The 21,738-nt window shown below is 39.3% G+C and overlaps 1 protein-coding gene across 1 annotated transcript in view; it reads right to left on the reverse strand.

Annotated features, from left to right (window-relative positions):
- Positions 1 to 1,409: 1,409 nt before the first annotated feature.
- Positions 1,410 to 21,738, reverse strand: part of KDM3A (lysine (K)-specific demethylase 3A) — a 31,261-nt gene continuing 10,932 nt past the window's right edge. Inside the window, exons 9-25 of the mRNA XM_010076239.1 lie at positions 19,776 to 20,347; positions 18,328 to 18,529; positions 16,022 to 16,236; positions 12,068 to 12,220; positions 11,750 to 11,845; positions 11,282 to 11,409; positions 9,331 to 9,517; positions 8,676 to 8,845; positions 7,623 to 7,859; positions 7,037 to 7,208; positions 6,022 to 6,112; positions 5,316 to 5,446; positions 4,741 to 4,860; positions 4,515 to 4,654; positions 2,883 to 3,059; positions 2,667 to 2,801; positions 1,410 to 2,152 (exon numbers count right to left, since the gene is read on the reverse strand). Of these exons, the coding sequence (XP_010074541.1) occupies positions 2,072 to 2,152; positions 2,667 to 2,801; positions 2,883 to 3,059; positions 4,515 to 4,654; positions 4,741 to 4,860; positions 5,316 to 5,446; positions 6,022 to 6,112; positions 7,037 to 7,208; positions 7,623 to 7,859; positions 8,676 to 8,845; positions 9,331 to 9,517; positions 11,282 to 11,409; positions 11,750 to 11,845; positions 12,068 to 12,220; positions 16,022 to 16,236; positions 18,328 to 18,529; positions 19,776 to 20,347 (3,007 nt within the window). The 3' untranslated portion in view covers positions 1,410 to 2,071. The remainder of the gene's footprint in view (positions 2,153 to 2,666; positions 2,802 to 2,882; positions 3,060 to 4,514; positions 4,655 to 4,740; positions 4,861 to 5,315; positions 5,447 to 6,021; positions 6,113 to 7,036; positions 7,209 to 7,622; positions 7,860 to 8,675; positions 8,846 to 9,330; positions 9,518 to 11,281; positions 11,410 to 11,749; positions 11,846 to 12,067; positions 12,221 to 16,021; positions 16,237 to 18,327; positions 18,530 to 19,775; positions 20,348 to 21,738) is intronic.

The raw sequence follows: 21,738 nt of genomic DNA on the forward strand, positions 1-21,738 counted from the left end.
GTCAGCAGAATAACCCCGGTGCTTCAGGGCTGTGTGCTCGTTTGGAGAACTGTTGATTCAAGCCTTCCCTCACCACCCCAAACGTAACCAGAACTGGCAAGTGAGACTGTTTGTTTCTTGTTATGAGGACAGATAAGAAAGGAAAGAAGACTGTTGAAGAGTGAGGGGGACTGACGGGATAGATAACAGCTGCAGTAAAAACAGATTGAACAGCATGGCAAGTGGGACTGTTTGTTTCTTGTTGTCTGAGGACAGATCAGAAAGGAAAGAAAACAGTTGAAGAGTGAGGGGGACTGACGGGATAGATAACAGCTGCAGTAAAAACAGATTGAACAGCAGCACTCATGTAAGAAAGTTCAAAATCCAACAGTAGGTCTTTTCATAGGTATGAAGTGCCTAGGTGGATACAACAGGACTCCTTTCAGTGCCTGGAGGTGAGGCACCTGTGTGCCAGCTCCCCACCCATACTTCAGCTGCCTCTAAGAAAAGCAATTAGCATTATTTACTTCCAATTTGATACTGCAAGAAACAACATTCAGCTGAAGCATTGCCTTTAAGGACAGTTAACTAGTTCAAGCATGAAATACCAAAGCACACGTTTATTGCTCTTCTTTAGAACTAAAGCCAGCTGAACCAACTAGAAAGAAGCCAGTCTAGTTACTGTGGGAGGCCTCAGCAAGGAAGAGGGGTAGGGAAGTTCTTGCTGAACAGAGTGAAGATGTGTTGCCGAGCAGAATGTAAGCCAGCAGCATAAACTACATGAGTGTCCACTTTGGATACTGAGGGATGGGTAAGAGGAAGTTTTGTCACCTGAGACAGAACAGTTAATGCTGCTCCTAAGTAGCTACTGAAGTACCACAGGGAAGGGGAATTTGCACAAAGTTTGTCAATTTGTTACATAAGGTTCAGAAAAGTGATTTTTGGCTAACTCGGATGTTTCCTTCCTGCCTGGTTCTTCCCAGCAGCTATCCCATGCATTTCAGTGCTGGAAAGGACACAGATGAACAGAAAGGTTCATTAACTTGGCTTAACTCCTCTTATTAGACAGAATGTGCACTTTTCCCCTCTCGAGCCCTCTGCCTGTTTTAAGTTTTATGATATTTTCAGTCTCTCTTTAAGTAATTTTAGACTACCCTGCCATTTAATGCTGAAGCTGCAAAACTCATTTGATACAGACCATAGTACTGGCACGGGCTGGGCAGCAGTAGTCACACTACGCCACATTTTGGTTAACCAAAAAAAGCTATAAATAGATCTGTCACTAACTTCAATACCCTAAGCCTTCAGATACTTTAAAAAACAGTATGAACAGTGTATGATACGCAATTGTCTTTTGCATTTCAAAGCACTACATCAAATTAATTACATTTTAAAGAGTGAAATGAAGAAGCCAGGCAACGAACAATATCTGAAATAGAAGAATTTTATGTAGACCATTCAGTGTTAAAAACCAGAGAATCAAACATCAGTTCAAATTAAAGAACAGTTTCAAACAGAAGACATTTGATTAAAAGTTTCTTTTAACATTTAGAAATTTAAATAGATTTCCCTAAAGATGGTTAACCTCCATCTCTATGTTACTATACAATAGCTTAAAGCTACTTTTAAATGCTAGTTCTATGTTAATGTGAAATTCCAGAACCGCATTCTTATTTTTATGTAAATTGGTTATTAAATTGGGTGACTCTGTACTTCCTCCCACCCCAAAATAAATTTTAAAAACTGGAGCTTTACAATGTCTTGAATAATATTTTTCAAATGAGTAATTTGGAATAGTTTCTGACAGTATTATAGGAGGTATTTTGTACAGTTTGGAGAGCAACTCCATATAAAGTTCTATTGCAACTGAGCATTCACAGTATGCCACAGTCCATACATATTACTACATATACATATCAGGTTTGTAAACATTGGAAGAATACACAGAACATAGTACCACGATCCTCTGGTACTGCTGAAAGGAAGATGAGGTAACATTCATATAATCTCAAAGTCCACAGAGGTCCTGACTGAGTAGTTAAAACAGCTGCCAACGCTTCTGTTTCATAGTGTGTGGTTAAGGCTTTCTACTTTACGGTCTGCTAAGGCTGGATTCATTAGCTCTCAGTATCCCGACTGCATCTTTAACAGCATGGTATATGACATTCTTCACCTAGAGGAAAAGAAAAGGCATTTAGTTTTACAAGCAAACAGCATGGTTAGGCTGGGGCTGGAAGCCTCTGACATACAGAAAACACCAGCACAACTTTCCCACTTCCCCACACAGCTCTCCTCTCACGTTCACAAGCTTTGCTTAAATCACTAACTTGTGAAAATAAGGTTCAAATTCTAACAGGATATAAACAGAAACCCTGTAGCTTGAGGAGAGTATTGCAAGCTCAACTAGAGGGAAAATAAAAGAAATGGAAGAAAGAAACATTTCAAAAGAATCTCAGGAGAAGCTTCAGAAGGCTTCCTCAAAACTACTAGAAAACTGTAACAATTCAAAAACCTATGGAAAATCCTCTTCAAGATCAAATGCATTAAAGCTGATCCGAACACAAAAGCAACCTGGGTTGTGTGGACACAACCTTTTTGGGTTTGGTGAGGGTTGTTTGTTGGGTTTTGGTGGGTTTTTTTGGAAGGATTAAGAGAGTCAGGGTTCATCTTGAGCATTGGTGTGTTACCTGCAGTTTATCTTCATGGTTCGTATGCGTATGCGACAGATATCTAAATTCCTGAGTGAGCCAGAAGCAATGTTTGACATGCTCTGGGGATACAAAGTCTTCTGCAACTTTAATACAACTGTACAAATTATGAACCTAGAGAGAACAAACAAGCATTAGCCACGTGCTCAAAAGTCTGCCCAAGTGTCAGGCTGTAACCGTGTCCCCGGTCCTTGCCTGGTGTGGAGCTCCAGCTGGGATGAAAACTACATCTCCTAGAAACTGTACAATAGCCCAGCCTTGAACTCCGTACTCTTGATGAAGGCGTTTTCGTAGCGATCGGTCCAAGTACCAACTCTGATCATGAATGGGATCGTGATCTACAGGGTTTTCTTGACCTTGTTCTTCTGCAACCTGGAAAGTCAGAAGACGACAGGCGTTATACCAGCCTTACAGGGCAGTCAGGATGTATCTGTGGTATTCCACGCGCACGCACATGCCAGATAGAGGGACTCGCACCACGTGTTCAGGTATAAGTTACACAGTGAAAGGTCTGGGTTCTTATTCAGTCCTTAGCGTGTCAAGGCTTCATAATTTCTCAGTCCCTCTTGCTTCACAGACACATTGCAAATGTGGATATAGGAGATGCAAGTAAACCCGATTTACAGTAAGAAGAAACAAAAGGATTAAGTGACTCATGTGTGATTACAGTGGGAACCGCTGTCATACATGGGGTCAGTACTCTTACACTACTACAGCCTGTAACTGGAAGAAACTGAGTGTGGAATCCAGCGGGTGTCTGCCCTGAGGCCAGCACTAGTCAGTGCACTCACTAACCCAAATGGAGGATGCTAACTAGATTTTTAGGAGATATGAGACTGGGAGGCATGACAAGCACTTTGGAAAAGAAATTTGAGGGCTGTGGGGAGACAATTTCTGCAAAAAATTCCACTATAAATCCAATTTGCTGTGGCAATCATTTACACCCAGGACTGTAGCCCAGCATCTCATTTGGGAGGAGATAAACAGCTTGGCTGTACTCCAAGACAAGCTGCTGAAAGCCTCACACCTGCAGGCAATATGCCACAAGGGACCGGGAAGAGGTGTGAGGCACAGATGTAAAAACTCAAAATGCCAACGCTTATCAAATTCAGTATCATGTTTTATCAAGTGTAAGATTTGTCCTTTGTCAATACAAAACAAATCTGCTGTAGCCTCTTCTAAGCTTCCGCCCAAGACAGCACTCAGGCTGACAAGGCCAATTTATCCTTTTAAACATCAACATATTAGCTCTTTCCACTTTTAGAGCATCAAAGAAATTTCAGAATTAAGAACACCAAGAATTCTCGACCATTTGTAGTGAATTTAAATATTGAAACAAGCCCTTTTGGATGGGGTATCACATCTCTATTAAACCTTTAACTCCCATGAAGCATCACCCAAAATACCTCATGTTTTTCCCTTGATCCAAACCTCAAAGGTATGGGGGGGAAAAAAAAAGGTAGGAAAAGGGAGAGAACAAGGAAGAATTTTATGCACCACATATTGCTCTGACAGACTGGTCTAGTTTAAGATTTAACTGTGTTTTTGCTTAAATCTAAACCAGCTATTTTTTTTGTTCACTGCATAACATCACGACTTGTGCTATAGGAAGTGTTGGGAAAAGCAGTGCATCTAACTTCAAGCTTTAACCCTCTACCCTCCTCAGATCCTACAAGATTCATGGCACACGAGAAGTTTTGTCTTGGATATAACTCAAGTACATTTGTTTCCAGACCAACTGTGCTAGAAAGGAGACGAAAAGTCTAAGGATACATATTTGCAAGACCACACAGACAGAAGGTTGGTTTTTAAGATATAACAGCTTACCTTTTTCAGGAATTCCCGGATCTTCTCTGTATCTTTAGCAGCATAAATGTGCCACAGAGCTCCGGGTTTTTCTCGACCTTCAGTAAAACGCTTGATTGTCAATTCATCAGAATCACCATCTTGTATGGTTTTGAGCACTTCTGTTGAGAGTAAAGACGAGCAGTTACACAAAAGGACCTTCCCTCCAATCGCAGAAATAACCGCCCTAGAACACGAGGAAGACTACCTTCTTCTTGATCAGCCTGGCCCTTGGGGATACCCACATAAACCATAACATTAGCTGCATCAGACACATCTAAATGGAGGTTCGTTGTGCCATATTTTCTGTCCTCTGGTGTTATTAAGCCTGAGGGAAAAAAAAAAAGTAGCAGGTACATTAGTAAGACAAAAAGAAACCTTATGGCACTGTCAGCAGCACGATCTGAAAAGACCAGAGAGCTTTTACTTCTATCAGCAAGGGATTCCAGTACAGCAATGCCACACAAGTGATACAGCCAGAAGTAGCAAACAACAAATACACACGGGCAGCTATAGGAAAGCGAGGCTGTGTACACACATGGAGCAAGTTGACTGGAAGACTGGGAATAAGTATTATTGGCTTAAAACCACCTGGCCAAGAAACATTTAATAAAATCATATAATCCTCTGGATATCACTAATACCTATAAGTGAACCAAAAATAGGTTTTCGGATCAATGGGATTAATCAAATTGTCTACAACAGCAAGGATTAATTGAATTTACAATAAATTTTAATTTGAATGTGTTGTCAACATGACCTTTAGAGTGAGAATTTCCTTACCGTACGCATTGTACATCTTTGGGCCCAAATCTGGTCGTACAAAATAGTTGGGAAGTCGAGAGGCAAGGTTGAGCTTGCCGCCTCTCCTAGTGTATTCTGGCAACGGAATATTTTTCATCAAATCATCAAACCTAAAGTAATACCAAAAAAATTAATGTTAGGAACTGACAGAAAAAGCAGATTAAAATAGACTGCAACAAAAGCTTTCCCCAGTCAAGAAACTGTAGTCCTTCTCCCAGGGGGTTTACTGGACACCATGAAAAGGAACAAAATAAGCAAGACACAGGAATACAGAAGATAAATTTAACTGCTCTGGAGTAACGCTATCTACTTGTGTAATCATCTCAACTAGTATTAAATAGAATAAGACAGAATACTTAAAAAGGTTTGTCAAAAAAATGAACTTCAACTGAATTTTAGATTTTAAAATAACCCAGGCTTTTAGGAAGCTTCCAAAGTTTAACCACTCATTTACAATTTTAGGTACTCACTTTACTTGGCAATAAATATGATGAACTACAGAAAAATTTATCATAAAACTTGTTTAACACTTCCAGCTATGTCAGGCATCTCTGAGAAACACAATGGTTCACATGTGACCAACTGCTTCTCAAAGCTGAAGCAGGTGTCAAAACGTAACAGTATTCCTACATTGCGTTATTTTCGGGGTATACCACACAAACAATGAAAATTTGTAAATTCATACCGAGAAGGCATCATATCTCTGAAGTCTTCTCCTGGAGGCCAGTCTTTAAGCTTCAACACCATTGGCTCTCCTTCTTCTGTTCTCAGGCGACCTATTGTCAAATATTAACAAGTTTAGTTTTTAATAGTTGTACAACTCAAAACCCAAAGAATCAAGACAAAGAAATCCTTATCTTAGTTTAAAACCATGTTCATTCCACAACTATTTATGTAAAACCGAAGACAGGTTCATCCGACACCATAGCTGGGTATTACCGTGATAACAAACATGTTACAACAGGAGATTTCAGACTAGACAAGTAGCTTTTATCAGCTTCTCTGCCCAAGCACTTCCTACAGTTTAGCTCAGGCAACTGTTTTGTGTTTGAGGCTAGAGCAGCTGATGATAAAGCCAAATCTTTTCAAAGATCAAGTAACAGAAAAGGAAGGTGTAAGTGAGCCTTCTAGCTCCTGGCTCTTCTTGCCCCAAGTGCCAAATTCTGTAAGTTTACATCATACAAACGGATGAAGTACAACTCCAGATGTCACGGGAAGTATTAATTCTCATAGAAAAAGTTTGTTTTCACCTAGAAGTGAAAACAATGCCAAACCTCATGCGCTTGCCTACCCTAAACATGTGTTTTTATACAAAATAGCTTTAGTTCCTCAGGAAAAAAATGCACCTCCAAGTTACAACAGCAGAATGCAATTACCTTGTGAGCACCAACCCTGCACATGCTCTTTTACATTTCACTCAACTGGGCAACCTACTTGCTAGGAAGATCCCAAACATTCTCAGAATGCTTCCCCAAAAGACTATAGGCAGCCAAACACACTCCTGAAGGAGAGTTCTCCATGGCACTGACAGTTTCTATCCAGTGCACTATCCCACAAGCATACACGGTGAGAATACATTGCAGACACACTGTCCATGACAAAGAAAAAGCCTGGAACAACTTTTACACTGCTTAAGGATAACAAATCTGTGCTAGGGCAAAATTATTGCTGCTACTGGAACAAAAATTCACACTACTTACTTGAAATATCTTCAAACCCATCCCAGAAATCCCCTACAGTAGCTCCCGTGATGATTTCATTGGTCCTGCAGTTAACCAGATCCACTTCCTGTTGGCCAAATTCCTTCCTGAAGGACTCCGGTCTCCAGAGGTTTGCATTTAATTTGTGATGCACTCCTGACACCATGACAGGCTATGAAGAAGAATAATATATTCTGAAGAACTATAAAACACCAAAAATTCTCATTCCAAACAGAATACGGTAATGCACAAAACGTACTGAACATCTGAACACAGGCACTTTGCAGCCACTGTATTTTCCAAACTAAATGCTCAGCCTGCCTTACCAGAATTACGCTGTGCATTTGATCGTTCTTTATTTCAAGCTATGCAACAGCTTTTTATGCAGAGCCAGAAGTTCAGCAGTGTGTTACTGATTTCAAATAATAAAATATACACCCTATTATCCAAGGATCTAACAGCGTTCATGTAGTACATTTTATGAAGGTTTAGCGTTGCTTATCATTGCCGTAAGTTTGCACCTGCACTTCAACTAAAGGGCAAAGCACATGAACTGAAAAGAGAAAAAGCAGAAAAACTGAAATACCTGTCCCTGCTTCCAACACTCCCTGAAAACATTCCAATTACTTTCGTTGTTGGGATCCTGAAGACATAGCAAGCGGTTATCACATAACCAGTAGTGAGGCGTATCAAAGCCCATTATCGTAGGCTTTATAGTCAATCCTTGAGGTTTCTTAGGCAAGTCTGTAATGGTTCTGTTTTGCACTAGGGAAGCAAAAATGTCATCAAGGATTTTGGGTGTAGTCTTGAGCCCATTTTCTGTCTGATTAAAAGGAAAAAAAAAAGAGAAAGAACAAAAAAATGAAGTTGGTGCACTTTTCTGTTGCCTTGTCCTGCAGACTTTAAAGACAATATTTGCCACTTTCAAAATATTTCACTTGAGCTCACAATTGTGCAGAGAAACAAAAATCTACAGAACTTTGCTGTCTAGGAACTCACCATCATTAAATGCCAATGCCATTTCTGACACTTTGTTTACAGTGTTCTGGCATAAGAAGTTCTGCTCAGATTTACATTTCAGTAACGCTGCAGAAAACCATGAAATGCAGCACGGAACAGGACTTTCTTTATATCACAGAACAGAACTGCAGTTTCATCAAGGAATTCTCAAGGCCAATATTTTACCCCACCATTTTGAAGTCATATCTGTAAGAGCAAAGCAAGCCTGGGAACATGTGCAGTGAACCAGTCTGCAAACAAGGTACAAGAAAGATAGTCACCCACCACAGGATGTTTTTCCCTCCATCTGTAAGTTCCTTGATGCTTCTTTTTTCAGTCTAGTGAACATGCCAATTAATGCACCTGTCAGACACTAGCCTAAGTAAATGAATCTGCTTTATCACTTGGTTCCCAATCCCTCACCAAGCAAGACTTGCTGATGGTACCAAGTACTAAGCTACTACTCTAGAAAGCACTAACTGGAACACTGCAACATAGACACAGAATTAAGTCCCTTTTCCTAAATGAAGACAGAATTTTACCTACTGTGGCAAATGTTTGTGGTAGCTGTTCACAGGTTTAGAACAGTATCCTAAGCCTGGTATCAACTCAGACCTTTAAACCAAAATTTTTCATATACCTTTGCTCCAGAAGAGTTCAACAGATTCCTCAAGAAACCCGTGTTATTGTTGCTCACGGGTGTTAATATTGCACTGTTGAATGTCTGCAGGGCTGTGGCAGGCTTAGCTGAACTAGGGAGTGTCTGAAGAGGCTTATTTTCGTTCTTTGAAATAGGCAAGAAGAGTTTCTCTGAAATGAAGAAAAGAACACATCTGAGAATGAAGCAAGGATTAATCTTCTGAACCGTGAGAAGTACGTGCTTTGGATTTTTATTTATTTTTAAGACAACAATATTCCTATACATATGTATGTAGGTATATACATATGTATATATAAATCACCATTCAATACATGCAGATTAAATACTCCTTTCACTTAATTTCTTCAGTACTCCAAAGTTTTTAATATCACACATTCTAAAATACATTCTCAAATTGAATTTCCAAGAATACTTGCATCGATGGGATATTAATCCAGCTTTCAAAAAATAATATGCTAACCCTGCCAGGTTTTATCCACGTCATTGCCATGGACCTGTTTTGCAGTACAGGCACTGAACGCCCATCCCAGCAGACAGATTATATCATTCTCAACACAAGGTATTGCTGGGTCTGATCTCCATCCTTTTGCCAAACAGCCACAAAGGGTTTACCCTTCACTGGTTCTGCACATACCTTTGTTTTCTTTATTCACATTTCCACTTGTTAGATTTGATAACCAACTTAATGAAGGAGAAGTATTTACTGAAGCAGTTTGTTTACTTCCAATTGCTGCCTTCAGAGGAGGATCGTGTGTAGTGACTTGTGGGCTCAGGACAAAATTGTTATGTTGAAGGCTGGTCCTCTCTCCAGGTACCAAGTTCTGGGGGAAAAAAAAAGTGAGAACTTGATTAGACACAAACACATGCTACTCGGAAAGGGGAAGCAAGCAATAATATTTCCAAATTCATTCTTTTACAACCAAAAAAAAAATGGTTTGACCCTTCAAAAAAATTCTTATTTCCACAAGAGGTCAGCATTGCACCTCAGTATCAACCAGAGACGATGATCCAGCAGGATTCAGGATCATCCTTAAAGAGCAGGCAACAGAGTCCTCACACCTCAAAATAAGCACAGAAAGCTCAAGTTTCCCAGACACATTTTGTGGGAGTGCTTTGGGAACCAACCGCAGTTTTAATAGCAGAGCTCTCGCAACTCTAGTGATAGCTGATGTCCGGACCAGGGCTAAACTGCGGGTCTAGGTTAGTAGATTATAACAAATATGTAATGCTCCTAAATTTTTATTTTAATGTGGCAGCAAAAGTCCACTCACCCGCCAGGTCTAAAATACCTGCATGAGTGCAGCAGTGGCCTGGCCAGCACAATCCAAGCACAGGACTGCTGTGTATCTCCTACGCAGTTGATTTATCTACTTGTTGGGAGATTCTAAGTGACAGACTAACCAGAACTACTCCTTTGGCCTGGAATTCCTGCATGACAGGCTCAGTTTCTTCTCTATACTCAAATACTTCCCAGTCAATAATTTATTCTGCACCTGTGTCTGCCTAGTGCTACATTCTTTATTTCATCTCTTAATCACTGCTGACTGAGTGATGGTATGGATTCCAGACATGACCTAATATAAAATGCTTCCACCTTTAGTAAGCTTATCCTCAGACAACCAGCACAGTACCTAATTTTATAGAAAAGAGGTATAGATAAATTTCAGTACAGGTCCAGGGTCACAGAGGAAATATCAAGAAACAGAAGGCTGAAGCCAGGTCACTTGTAAGTTAACTTTTGAATCACGTAATCATCTTCCTCACTTTTAACACTTCACAACATTTTTCATCTCTTCTATTAATTACCAACACCAAAATCAAGTTCAGCCTGCTTCTTACACTTAATAACATTTATTCTCAAAATAAGTTTAAGAATAAGCATACATCAAAATTAAAATTACTTAATTCAGCTGGTTTCTTGCAAGATGGTGCAAATCTAAGCATTAATTTGTGCTCCATTTTCAAAAGCAAAAAAACCCCTACATCCATTTACAAATAAACATATGGTGGTGTTTTGTTGTTTTTGGGATTTTTTTTGTTTGGTTATTTAAACATAGTAAGCAGCAAACTTTCTACCAGGAAGCCAAAAAAATTCAGTGCTTCTCCATACTGCTCTAGCACTTGTAATTTTATTAATGTTTAGTTCTTTTATGAATTCCAGTGCACTTCCACCCTACTTATTCTTTTATCTGCTGCGTATATTACATCTCCAGGACCCAAGCAACAGCCTACAACTGGCAACCATTCCCACTAGTCTGTTTTTAAGGCTCTTTTATTAAGGGTTCTCTCAATCTAATCCTATTTTTGCTCTAAAAAATCCTCACTGAGCATATTTCAAGGATAGGTCACTTACCAAGGCTTCAGCGTGTTAAATGGACACAATGAGATTTCCCCCAAAACTTAAAAAGAACTGAACCAGAAAGATGAATACTGAACACAAATTTTGAACAAAAACCTGCATGGTGGGGTTATAAGTAGCAGTCAGGATTGGCATACCTATAAAGTCAGTTACCACTGGATTCAAATATGGGTAGTAGACTAAAGCAAACCTGTACTACAGACATAATACCAGACAGTAGCAATACCTGTTTTGAATCCTCCTTTAGAGTTGGCTTTGATAGTGCCTTGAACTGCTTATTCGCACAGGGACAATTTGCCTTTATTCCCCATTTTGTTCTTACGGAGTGAACAATATCACCAACATCGTAGAGTGCTGAAGGAAGAGAGTCATTAGTGAGCTCATATGTAATTAGAACACCTAGCATTCAGTAAGACTTTTTAAGAAATTGTGTATGCTACGCAGGTTAACAATAGTACACAAACACAATTCATCATTAAACAAGAAGTTTTTCTACTTCTTTGCAAATGTCAAAGATAATAAAATAGTGCTAAGTACACAGGCTGTTCCAGTCCTTGGATAACAATTAATAAGCTTTTACTAACTGTACTACTGAAAAAAAAAAACCCCTCCTCACTCAGTACAATATCAACAACATACAAAAGACAGCAAAAGCCTACAGAGTTTTTTCATCCCAATCAAATACTTAAAATACCTTTTCCAGGAATTATTTGCGTAGGCATTAGATTCTCTGGTTCATGTACCTGCCCCTTCACACATTTAAACCAGGAGAAAGTATCCGAGTCATCATCTATAAAACAAAACCATTAAATCATTTATTTAGTGCATCTTTCATCCTCCTCTGGAAAGCTACATATTTTATTATCACTGACATACCAAACTACAGGTCTACAACACGTTCTTTTTGCTGGGAAGCCTTGTTGTTTAAGGTTGTTATCAACTTCCAAGTTCAAAATACAGATTTTCTTTCCCCTCTCCCCGCTTTGTTTAAAGTAGCAATATGCATTCTCACCTTCATGTAAGCCCTTTTTCCTCATCCTATAACAATCCACACACACACCAAAGCCGCACTTAGAGCAGACCCAATGGAGGTTGAAGATTGTGGTGTCACAGACATCACACATTTCTCGAACTCCACGAACTGCACGCTTCCAGGCTACCTGTCCTGTGGTAATTGACAGATAGTCAAAGTGTTAGCTTAAACAAAGTAAAATATTTGCATGGTAAATATAGCTACATTAAAACACTATACTGATACAAGACTCAGACTTGGTTTTGTATTGAAACTCCAAAACACAGCCTTTGCTGTTACAGATTCAGAAAAGTGGGTCCAGAACAGAGACTAAGCAATCAAGACCATTTTGCTTTCTCCTGCGCAGCACCAACTACATCTCTTATCCTGACATGGATTTGCCCAAGGTAACATGCACACTGCTGACATTCGCCTAAGTAGAAATTACACAGCTACCCTAGAAAAAAAATTAAGTTACTACTAGCAAGCTAAGCTTAATGTCTAGATTGCCACAACCAGTTTGTCCTTGTTCTCTACTCAATAGCATAGGAGGCAAGCAGTTCTCTTTCCTTTAGCAGGTTTTCTACATGTTCATAGGTGTGTATCAGAGCTTCTCAGAATGGTCAGTTGTTCTTCTCTGAAGAACTAACCGCTGCTGTTCAGGTTTCTTAGGTACCCATTATATTCCACCTTTCCTCACTCCAAGTCACTTCTTCAGTTCACTCAGAACATGCCAAATGTCGACAGTATCTTCCAAAAAAATTACAAGCCTTTCCAAGGCTGCATTATACCAAGCAGAAATACAGGCTGGGCAGAGAATGGATTGAGAGCAGCCCTGAGGAGAAGAACTTGGGGGTGCTGGTGGACAAGAAGCTTAACACAACCTGGCAGTGTGTGCTTGCAGCCCAAAATCCAACGGTATTCTGGGCTGCATCAAAAGAAGCGGGATCAGCACGTTGAAGGAGGCAATTCTCCCCCTCTACTCTGCTCTCGTGAGACCCTACCTGGAGTACTGCATCCGGCTCTGGGGCCCCCAACATAGGGACACAGAGCTGTCAGAGCAAGTCCAGAGGAGGCCACGAAGATGATCAGAGGGCTGGAGCACCTCCCCTATCAGGACAGGCTGAGAGAGTTGGGGTTGTTCAGCCTGGAGAAGAGAAGGCTTCAGGGAGACCTTACAGTAGCCTACCAGTACCTAAAGGGGGCTACAGGAGAGATGGGGAGGGACTCTTGATCAGGGGGTGGAGAAATAGGGTGAGAGGTAACAGCTTTAAGCTGAAAGAGGGGAGACTTAGATTAGATATTAAGAAGTTTTTTCTGTGAGGGTGTCAAGACACTGGCCCAGGTTGCCCAGAGAAGCTGAGGATGCCCCATCCCTGGAGGGGTTCAAGGCCAGGCTGGATGAGACTCTGAGCAAACTGGGCTAGTGGGAGGTGTCCCTGCCCATGGCAGGGGGGTTGGAACTTGGTCTTTAAGGTCCCTTCCAACCCAAACCACTCTGTGATTATGTATTGATTATTTTAGCCTGATCTTAATTTCTTTATGTTGCCAGCTAGAAAACTAGACTAGACAAAAACCACACATCTGCCTCCTCCTACCTCCTTCCACACTTGTAACTTCAGTGAAATTTTTCTGCCCACACCATGTCTTAATTTTAAAAGTAAGTTGTGAGAGACCACGTCCTAACATATGCTAAAAAACCCACACCAGGATCCAAGACATCTGTTACTTTTCTTCTGTATAATGCCCATTAACTATGTAGGGAACACAACTAGAATAGCTTGGCACAATTTGTTCTTAAGTAGGAGGTAAACATTGTTTGACTGCTTGCTTCAAAATTCCTCCAGGAGACAGAGGTCTAAATATCACCAGCTCTGTTCTTCTCTGCCTTTTAAAAACATGCACTATATTTACCCTTTTCTAGGCCAATCCTCCCATTTCCCCAAAACAGGATGAGGGGTTGTTTTTTTTTAATGTCATTTCATATTTCAGTTTCCTGATTTTTTCTCTTTTCCACTCCTCCTATTCTTTTGTTTCCTTTGCAGTTTGATCATGTCTTGTCTTTCTGTAGGTCTCTTTTCGGCACTTCGTAGTCAAGGAGCAATGTGACCCTACAAGCTGTTCTTTCTACCCTGGTCAATCTTTTACTAGACAGGGATAATTTCACTTGTGCTTTTCTACTAATTCTTTCAAGAACTCTCTTTAAGGAAGCTCTCCCAAATACATTTCTCCCTTACAATTGTCTGTCTTGTGGCTCTATCTACCAGTCTGGTAACTCATTGGAAAAATAGAGAAGGGCTGACCAAGACATACTATGGAGTATAAAAATATTCAAACATAAATGATCCCCTAAAAAGTAGTATCTGAACAAAATATTTTGACATTTTGGGAAAGGTCAGTTTGTCAGAGAGAATTTTTATGTAAAGGTATCATTTCAGCTGAACCCTGTCAATAAAATTTCACCATAACTTCAAAGTGTGGTGGCAGAAGAATGTACCTTTTTTTCCCATGCCACTGAGTGAGCACTCTTTCACTGCACTGTTCAAATAATGAATATCTGGACTGGAAATTACTTCTCTCCTACCTAGGACATTAAAAATATCCTCCATTTTAATGGAGTTCCCTTACTCTCACCAGAAGGGCAAAAAACATTCAGAGGAATTAATGACATTTTGCTCCTTTCAAACCAATGCCAGAACTCACCTGTGTGTTTTTTTTAAGCAGAGGATGTTTCTGGTAGGTATGCTAACAGATGCATCCTCTGCTATTTAGAAACACTACACCTCCCCTTTGATTCATTAATTCTACTCAAGATTTCATCCTTCTCAAAGTGTTGAGAAGACAACAAAGTGTCTTCTCAACAACTTCTCAAAGTGTTTCAGTATTCCAGTTTGTACCTCCCAGTCTGGCTACTGATACTTTGACTCCACAGGCCTGAATATGTTCTGGTTCAAGCGAACAGCAGAGCTTGCAGATTCCAAGCAGTCCAGGGTTAAGACCCCACAGAAAGCATTTCTGAAATATCTCAGGTCTTCCCTGCCCTTTTAAAGGGCATTCAGGTCTGTTCAGGTTGTTGTTTTTTTTTTTTTTTCTTCTATTCAGAACCTTGGAGTGACTGTTAAAGTGATATGATCTTTACATAAGATCAATACTACCCAAAATGCAGAAGACATTGGGTAGACAGTCTTCTAAACTGTACTGCATCTCAGTCATGTAGTTATAATCCAAAAAACAAACATTGTTTTAAGAGTCATTCTACTCTGAGAAGTGATTATGCAAGATCACAACGTTCCATTTGTTTGCTCCTGTTGCTACAGAAAGGTTTGAGGTGGCCAAAAAACCTATGTTTGAGGATGCAAGGTCTGCCCTGTCTGCACTGATGAAGCTCTACAGTTACCCAAAGAGCAGCACCTCTCTGGTTTATTCCCCATAGGGCTGTACATACAATCACTTGAAACAGTCCTACTGGAAAATTTCAGGTGGAGAAAGGTTTCTTTACGGACTTGACAAGCAGCATTAGGTCCATTGTGTAAGAACAACAGAACAGGACCAAAGCAATCTTACAGAATCTGTGCAGTCAACATGAAGCTTTATTTCATTTATATGCTAAGAATAGATTGTTGTCAGCTGCCTGTTGTTTAATTTTTTTTAACACTTTGTTTCATAACAGAATTATACCTTCTACAACAGGAAATGTAATTTGATAAATTGAGAAGAAGTCTTCTGACAAAGAGTAGAATTACTCTTCACTTTCCTCCTGCCTGTGAGCAAAGAGTTGTTGGCACTGGTTCACACTGGATCTTAACCATTACCTCTCTCTGAGAAGAGAGGGAAACACTGAAATCTTATATGACATTCCCAGACGCATGCAATACATTTTCATACAGGTCAGAAGCTTAAAGTTTCACATAAAGCTATTAAAATACAGACTATTTTAATACAAATAGATCTTACTGTGTGGTTCAATCGTAGACATAACTTCCTTTTCAGATATCACTAGCTGACAAAAGTGATCTCCAATGTTGGCTAGGATATACTTCGCTGTGTCGAGATCTAGACCCACAACATTTTTTGATAAAGGTAGCCATAAGCTAATAGCCTCAGGGTCATATTTATTTGGAGTTAAGAAGCCTTCCTCACGCAGTATTCCATGTTTATTGAACTGCAACCTGTGGAAGGAGGGAGGAAAGGAGAAAAACCCATCTCAAATGTTTTATTAGCAATGAGTCAATGAACTGTAAACACGTATATTCTTTGTCAATGAGTTTAATATCTAATGGTTGCAACAGACATAGGTAAAAATACTTGTTTTTTGTAGTAAGGTTCCTAACTAGAGATTTATTTTATTCACACCAGACCACATCAGGTTAACAATTTTTCAAATGTGTTGGCGTTAAGGATCACATCTAGAGAAGATAACAGTAAGAATTCAAGTTACAACTATGTACAACTCAAGAGACATTAGGAAACCTTAAAATACAATATATTTCAGTAACAGTTAATTTTGAAATAGCTGCCAAAAAAAATTCAGTAAGATTTGAGCGAGATACTCTTGAGTGATTCTGAGTAGGCAGAGAGAATGAGATCTGTATTGTCAGTAGTTTATTAAATAGAAAACATCAGGAGTTCTGCTCAAGTTTTCAGGAACCTTTTTACTAAATGCTGTAGAGGGAAGGTGACTTCTGATGATAACATGTGCTCACTATAGTGCTAAGTGTGGCAAGAAAACACATGCTGGCAACTTGTATCACCAGACAAATGCTATCTTTGCAGATATCATGATTTACTACAGTAAACTCTCTAATCTGAGGTTAAATAATGGATTAGTAACACATCTTCATTTGTTTTAAACCTTTAGCTACAAACATGTAAGGGGACCAGTGCTGTGGTGGAATAAGAACAAACCTCAAGAAACAAATGAAAGAGTGGAAAAAGTCTTTTTCCCCATGATTTTTGTAACCTGCTTTCAGTTTTTTCTCTTCAAAAGGCTTTCAGGCCTATAGTTTCTTTTTATTCTACCTAAAGACTCTTTAAAAAAAGTCATCCCTCTGAAAATCAAAAGGAAAACTGAGAATAAGCTTCCCATCTCCCTTGTGATAACTAGTATTTTTGCTTTTCCTCTCTAATATCATAAATGTTACCTTCTTCCCATAAAACACAGTCCATGCCTCAAAGCTTAAATGGGTGTGGGGGGAAATAAAAAGAAACATGCAACAACATCGGGACATGAGATCAAATAGTTCATGGAAAAAATTTACACAACTTGAAAACAAAGGAAAGGACATGTTAAAAAACAGCCAGACACTGCAGTTTGACAACATCCACCCTGGGCTTTACAGATGCTTCAAGTAACAGTTTAACACTCTTTTTTGAAAGGGTTCCTCATAATGTCTAAGGAGAGCTAAAGAGAGAAAATATCAAAAGACACTGACTGTTCAACTCAAGCATCAGGCTCTGGGGGCTGTGGGTGGGATATAATGGATCTCAAGCTGCAGGTCAGGAAAAATCACCACCACTCCACAGTCACCAGGTTTTCCTTAAAGCTGCCTTGCTGACCCTCTCCATATGCCCTCCTGAAACTCAGTGACTGTATGGATTAAACATTTCTATGGCAAGTTTAAAAAGGTGGCACAAACTCTCAACTGTAAAGTGGAACAAAGAATAGAGCAACATAACAAATTATTTTGCCCATCACTACTCCATGACTCCAGCTGAAAGCCCTTGGCCACTTACAGCAACTCTTCCACAGCTGTGACTATGTCTAACATTTCATGGGTCCAGCTGCTCAACTTTGGGACACACACACAGAATCTACCCTCTCACTCTCTCCAATACTACTGAGCTGTAGCACTCAAACTAAACTCATGTTATCCCATTGGCACTTAGCCCAGAATAGCAAAACAAAGAGCTCAAAGTCCTGCCAAAATATTTTCTACTCAAATGAGGCAGTTATAAAATTTCTAAGGGATAAAAATACCCAGGCAAGCTCTCATTAGTTAGGTATATTAGCCTTACAGCTTAACAGCTACATGCTGACATTCAGCAGGTTTGAAACAGAGACTTAAATGACACCACTTTGACCAAATAGCTGTTTTTTCATCTGTCCTGGAAGAATAATATCCATGTTATAGCTAACAGTAAGCACTCAACAGCCCTCCTTTCAGAAAAGGAAAAAAGGTCACATGTCCAACTCAGATGTGGGGCATATTATTCTAACTTAAAGAATATCAAGGTCTATATATAGTCAAAATAGTTCATACCTTCTAAAGTGAAAGAATCGACAAAAGACAGTGGATTCCCTTTGGTCTTTGTTCTTCCGATAACTGTCCAAACGACATTCCCTGCATTTATGCAAGTGAGGTGCGATATTATTGCAGGAACCATCCTGCACAAATGCCTCCCCACTTTGCTGCAGCTTCTTCACTTTAGAAGCATCTGCTAAAATTGACTTGCGAACAATTACTGCAGGGAAGAGTAGTGTAGATTAGACAAGTTCGTTTTTCATACAAGGGTGCAAGCAAATGTATTTTAGTGAAAGATCCATGTCAACTTTTCCTATAAGTTTCATATTATATTGTATTAAAGTTATGCTAAAATATTTGCAGTTGGCAGAAACCTCTTTTCAGGTCAGTAGAAGCTTTCTCAAGCTAGAGCTCCACCAGAACCATAGTCTGTGGACCCAAGTTTAACAGTTCCTTTTGTTCCTCCACAGAGGAATATTTTGGAAGAGTGCCTGCTTTTAATGAAGGTTGTTCAGCCATCAGGGCTGGAGGACCTGAGCGTTGAGTAGACCAGGGTATGAAGCAAACATGTTTCACAAGTAATAAAGACAAAAGTACAACCTGGCCATTTCTCAATCCTGTTTTCACTCTTCAGGAAACAATGGCTTTCAGCATCTTACTATAAGAGATGCCAAACACTTCTCTTCCTCCCACACTGCAGGTGAGGCCTAGCAGGGCACAACAGCGACTGCTTGGCTGTGTACCCATGTTAATTATGGAATAGCACACAATAATCCAAAACCGAGCAACATGAGGTTGGAAAAAAAGAAGAGGTGGGTGTGTATGGAGATTCCCAGAACCCTGAATCATCAGCTATCCCAGCTGATGCACAGCACAACACATAACATCAGGAGTCCAGCTCCTTACACAACTACAGCCTTTCCCATTCTGCCACGTGGAAAACTTCAAGAGCTCACCAAGTGGAACTGGGCCACAGAACACAGAAACAAGGTGGGTGGTTTTGGGGTTGGGTGGTTTTTCATTTTTTTTGTTTGGGGTTTTGTTTGTTTTGTTTCAGAACAGTTATTAAATGAAACCCCCTCTTGAACAAAGCTTTAAGAAAACTTCCATCTCTCACCATACTTACAAAACTTAGGACCACTGCTAAATAAAGGCAGTCTCATTATGCCAGCAGTATTTGCATTCCAAACAGAACCTTGTTTCTGTAACCTGTTTTGCCATTCTGTTCTTGCATACATTTTGTAACAACTTATTTCTAGAAATTAATGATTAGTCATTTTCCTTTATTAGGAAAGGACATTTAAGTTTATTGCATTCCTATTGTAAAAACCCAGAAATGACTCAAATTCCAGATCACCCACCATTTAAATTACTAATTTTGTGTATATTACAAAGGACCTACTTGTATGTAGTTACACAGAAACTACAAGGGCTTTCAAATAACAGGAAGTTGTAAAAATACTTACTATTATCATGGACCTTGGCACTTCCAGTCCAAAAGCTTTCACTTTCATTTCTGTCATAGAGAATTTCATTTGAATTTCTTCTAACAAAAAACTCCACGTCTGTAAGTTCATCAGTCTTGTTTCCTTTGTGGCTCTTCTGGCTATTGCAATTGCTTTGTGACTTAACTCCAGACTCAGTAAAAGGGCGAAGATGAGCATCTGAGGTTGAGGGTCTACAATCTAAAGTCCGCTGCAGTTCAAGAGTACTACTGACTCTGGGTATTGCTACTGAAGAGTTCAGGTGTTGCAACTGTTTTACAGAAATGCACTCTTTTGGAAAGTTTGTTGCAGGCTTCATAAGAGGTTCATTTGTATTTTTCAGGTTGGTTCCTTTGTCATTAGCTGAATCAGTCAAAGATGAAGGTCTTGAGGTTGTCAAAGAGGTGTATTTACCATTTTGATCATTAAGATTTTGCATTTGTTCTTTAGATATAAACCCCACTTTAGGAAAGGCCGTCAGATCTTCCTTCAATCGTTTAATTCCAGTATTAAGACAAGAAGGATGAGTTTCTGGTAAGCTTCGTTTAAATGTGCTGAAACATGCAACATGCACTAATTAGACAAACAAATAGGTATCAAACAAATCAGGGCATCAGCTGCTCAACCCAGTCACATTTAAAACTTGAAAGAAATTTAACCACGTACTTTGAATTCTGATGTTCCAAGATTTTAAGTTTTGTGTGAGGTTAAATAGGTTTGTGGTTTTAAGGGGGTTTTTTTGTTTAGTTTTTTTGGTTTTGATTTTTGAGAGTTGGACAGAATGATAAAGCTGTATGCACATACAAATTCAGGTACTGCAGCTACTCCACTACCTTCTCTCACAATTAAACAGTTACTTTCTCGTTTTTTCCATGTAACAGCTGTATAACCAAATGCATTTCACTTGCATGCCTGTGTGAGGAGACTAATACTCAAGGAAATTCTGTCTGGCTATATTGTAAGACAAGTCTATATTGCAGAGAGTAAAAGCACTCCTACATTAAAAGGTCAAACAAAAAAAAGTCACCTTTTCTCCATTTATCTTGAGAGATAAATACACAAAACTAAGTGGAAAAAACCCTATACCACTTCGTTTAAAGCTAATACACAAAATTAGAGTTTTCCTGTCACACTATCTATACCATATATATTCATTTTTGTGACAGAACTGGGGGTACAAGCACAATACACTAACCTTCAAATTATTCAAGTTAAGAAGGAGCTGCAATTTATACTCAGGAAAACACTTTAATGGTACAATACAGTTCCCATACTTGCTATGGTCAGAGAATTGAGTAAAATAAACCCTTCATCTCAGGCCCCTGCCTGCCTTTCCTCCTGTCACAGCTGATGCAGAAGTTTTTATTTTGGAGACATTTATCTAACTGAAAAATGCCTTCACAACATGACTTCTAGAGGTAGCTTTATAATGGAAACGCAATATCAGCTCCAATTTGTTCAAGGAAAGTTTGGAGTGGAAAACTGGGTACTGGAAGGTTTTACACCCTGTTGGACATTTTCTATTCTCCTAGGGGTAATAAAGAAGTTTAAAGTCACTGGTGTTCAACAAAAAAATAACCTTTACTTGACCTGCAAGAATTTAGTATACAGGACACCTGCCTGAATGTGTTCTATTTTTCCTCAGGGCAAGGGAGGAATGCATTTGACAAAACATCTATGTATAACCAATCAGTTTACAGATGGGTATAATGAAGCAGTAACATTGGCTTGGGATATTGAAGGGCAACTACTTCAAAGATAAAAAAAGAAAAATGTAGCATAAACAAGAAAATTATGTATCCAGGACAGTTAAGTCTAACACTTTCCTATGCCAATATTACAGAAGACTAGTTACTACAGTTCTTTAAAATTACTTCCAAGTTTGTTTTTGCTAAGAACTGGAGTTTATTTTTGGAGGGGAAAAAAAAAGTCTGCATAAGCATAA

This window comes from Pterocles gutturalis, unplaced genomic scaffold (assembly GCF_000699245.1).
Source record: "Pterocles gutturalis isolate BGI_N339 unplaced genomic scaffold, ASM69924v1 scaffold19548, whole genome shotgun sequence".
In the NCBI taxonomy this organism is placed as follows: Eukaryota; Metazoa; Chordata; class Aves; order Pterocliformes; family Pteroclidae; genus Pterocles; species Pterocles gutturalis.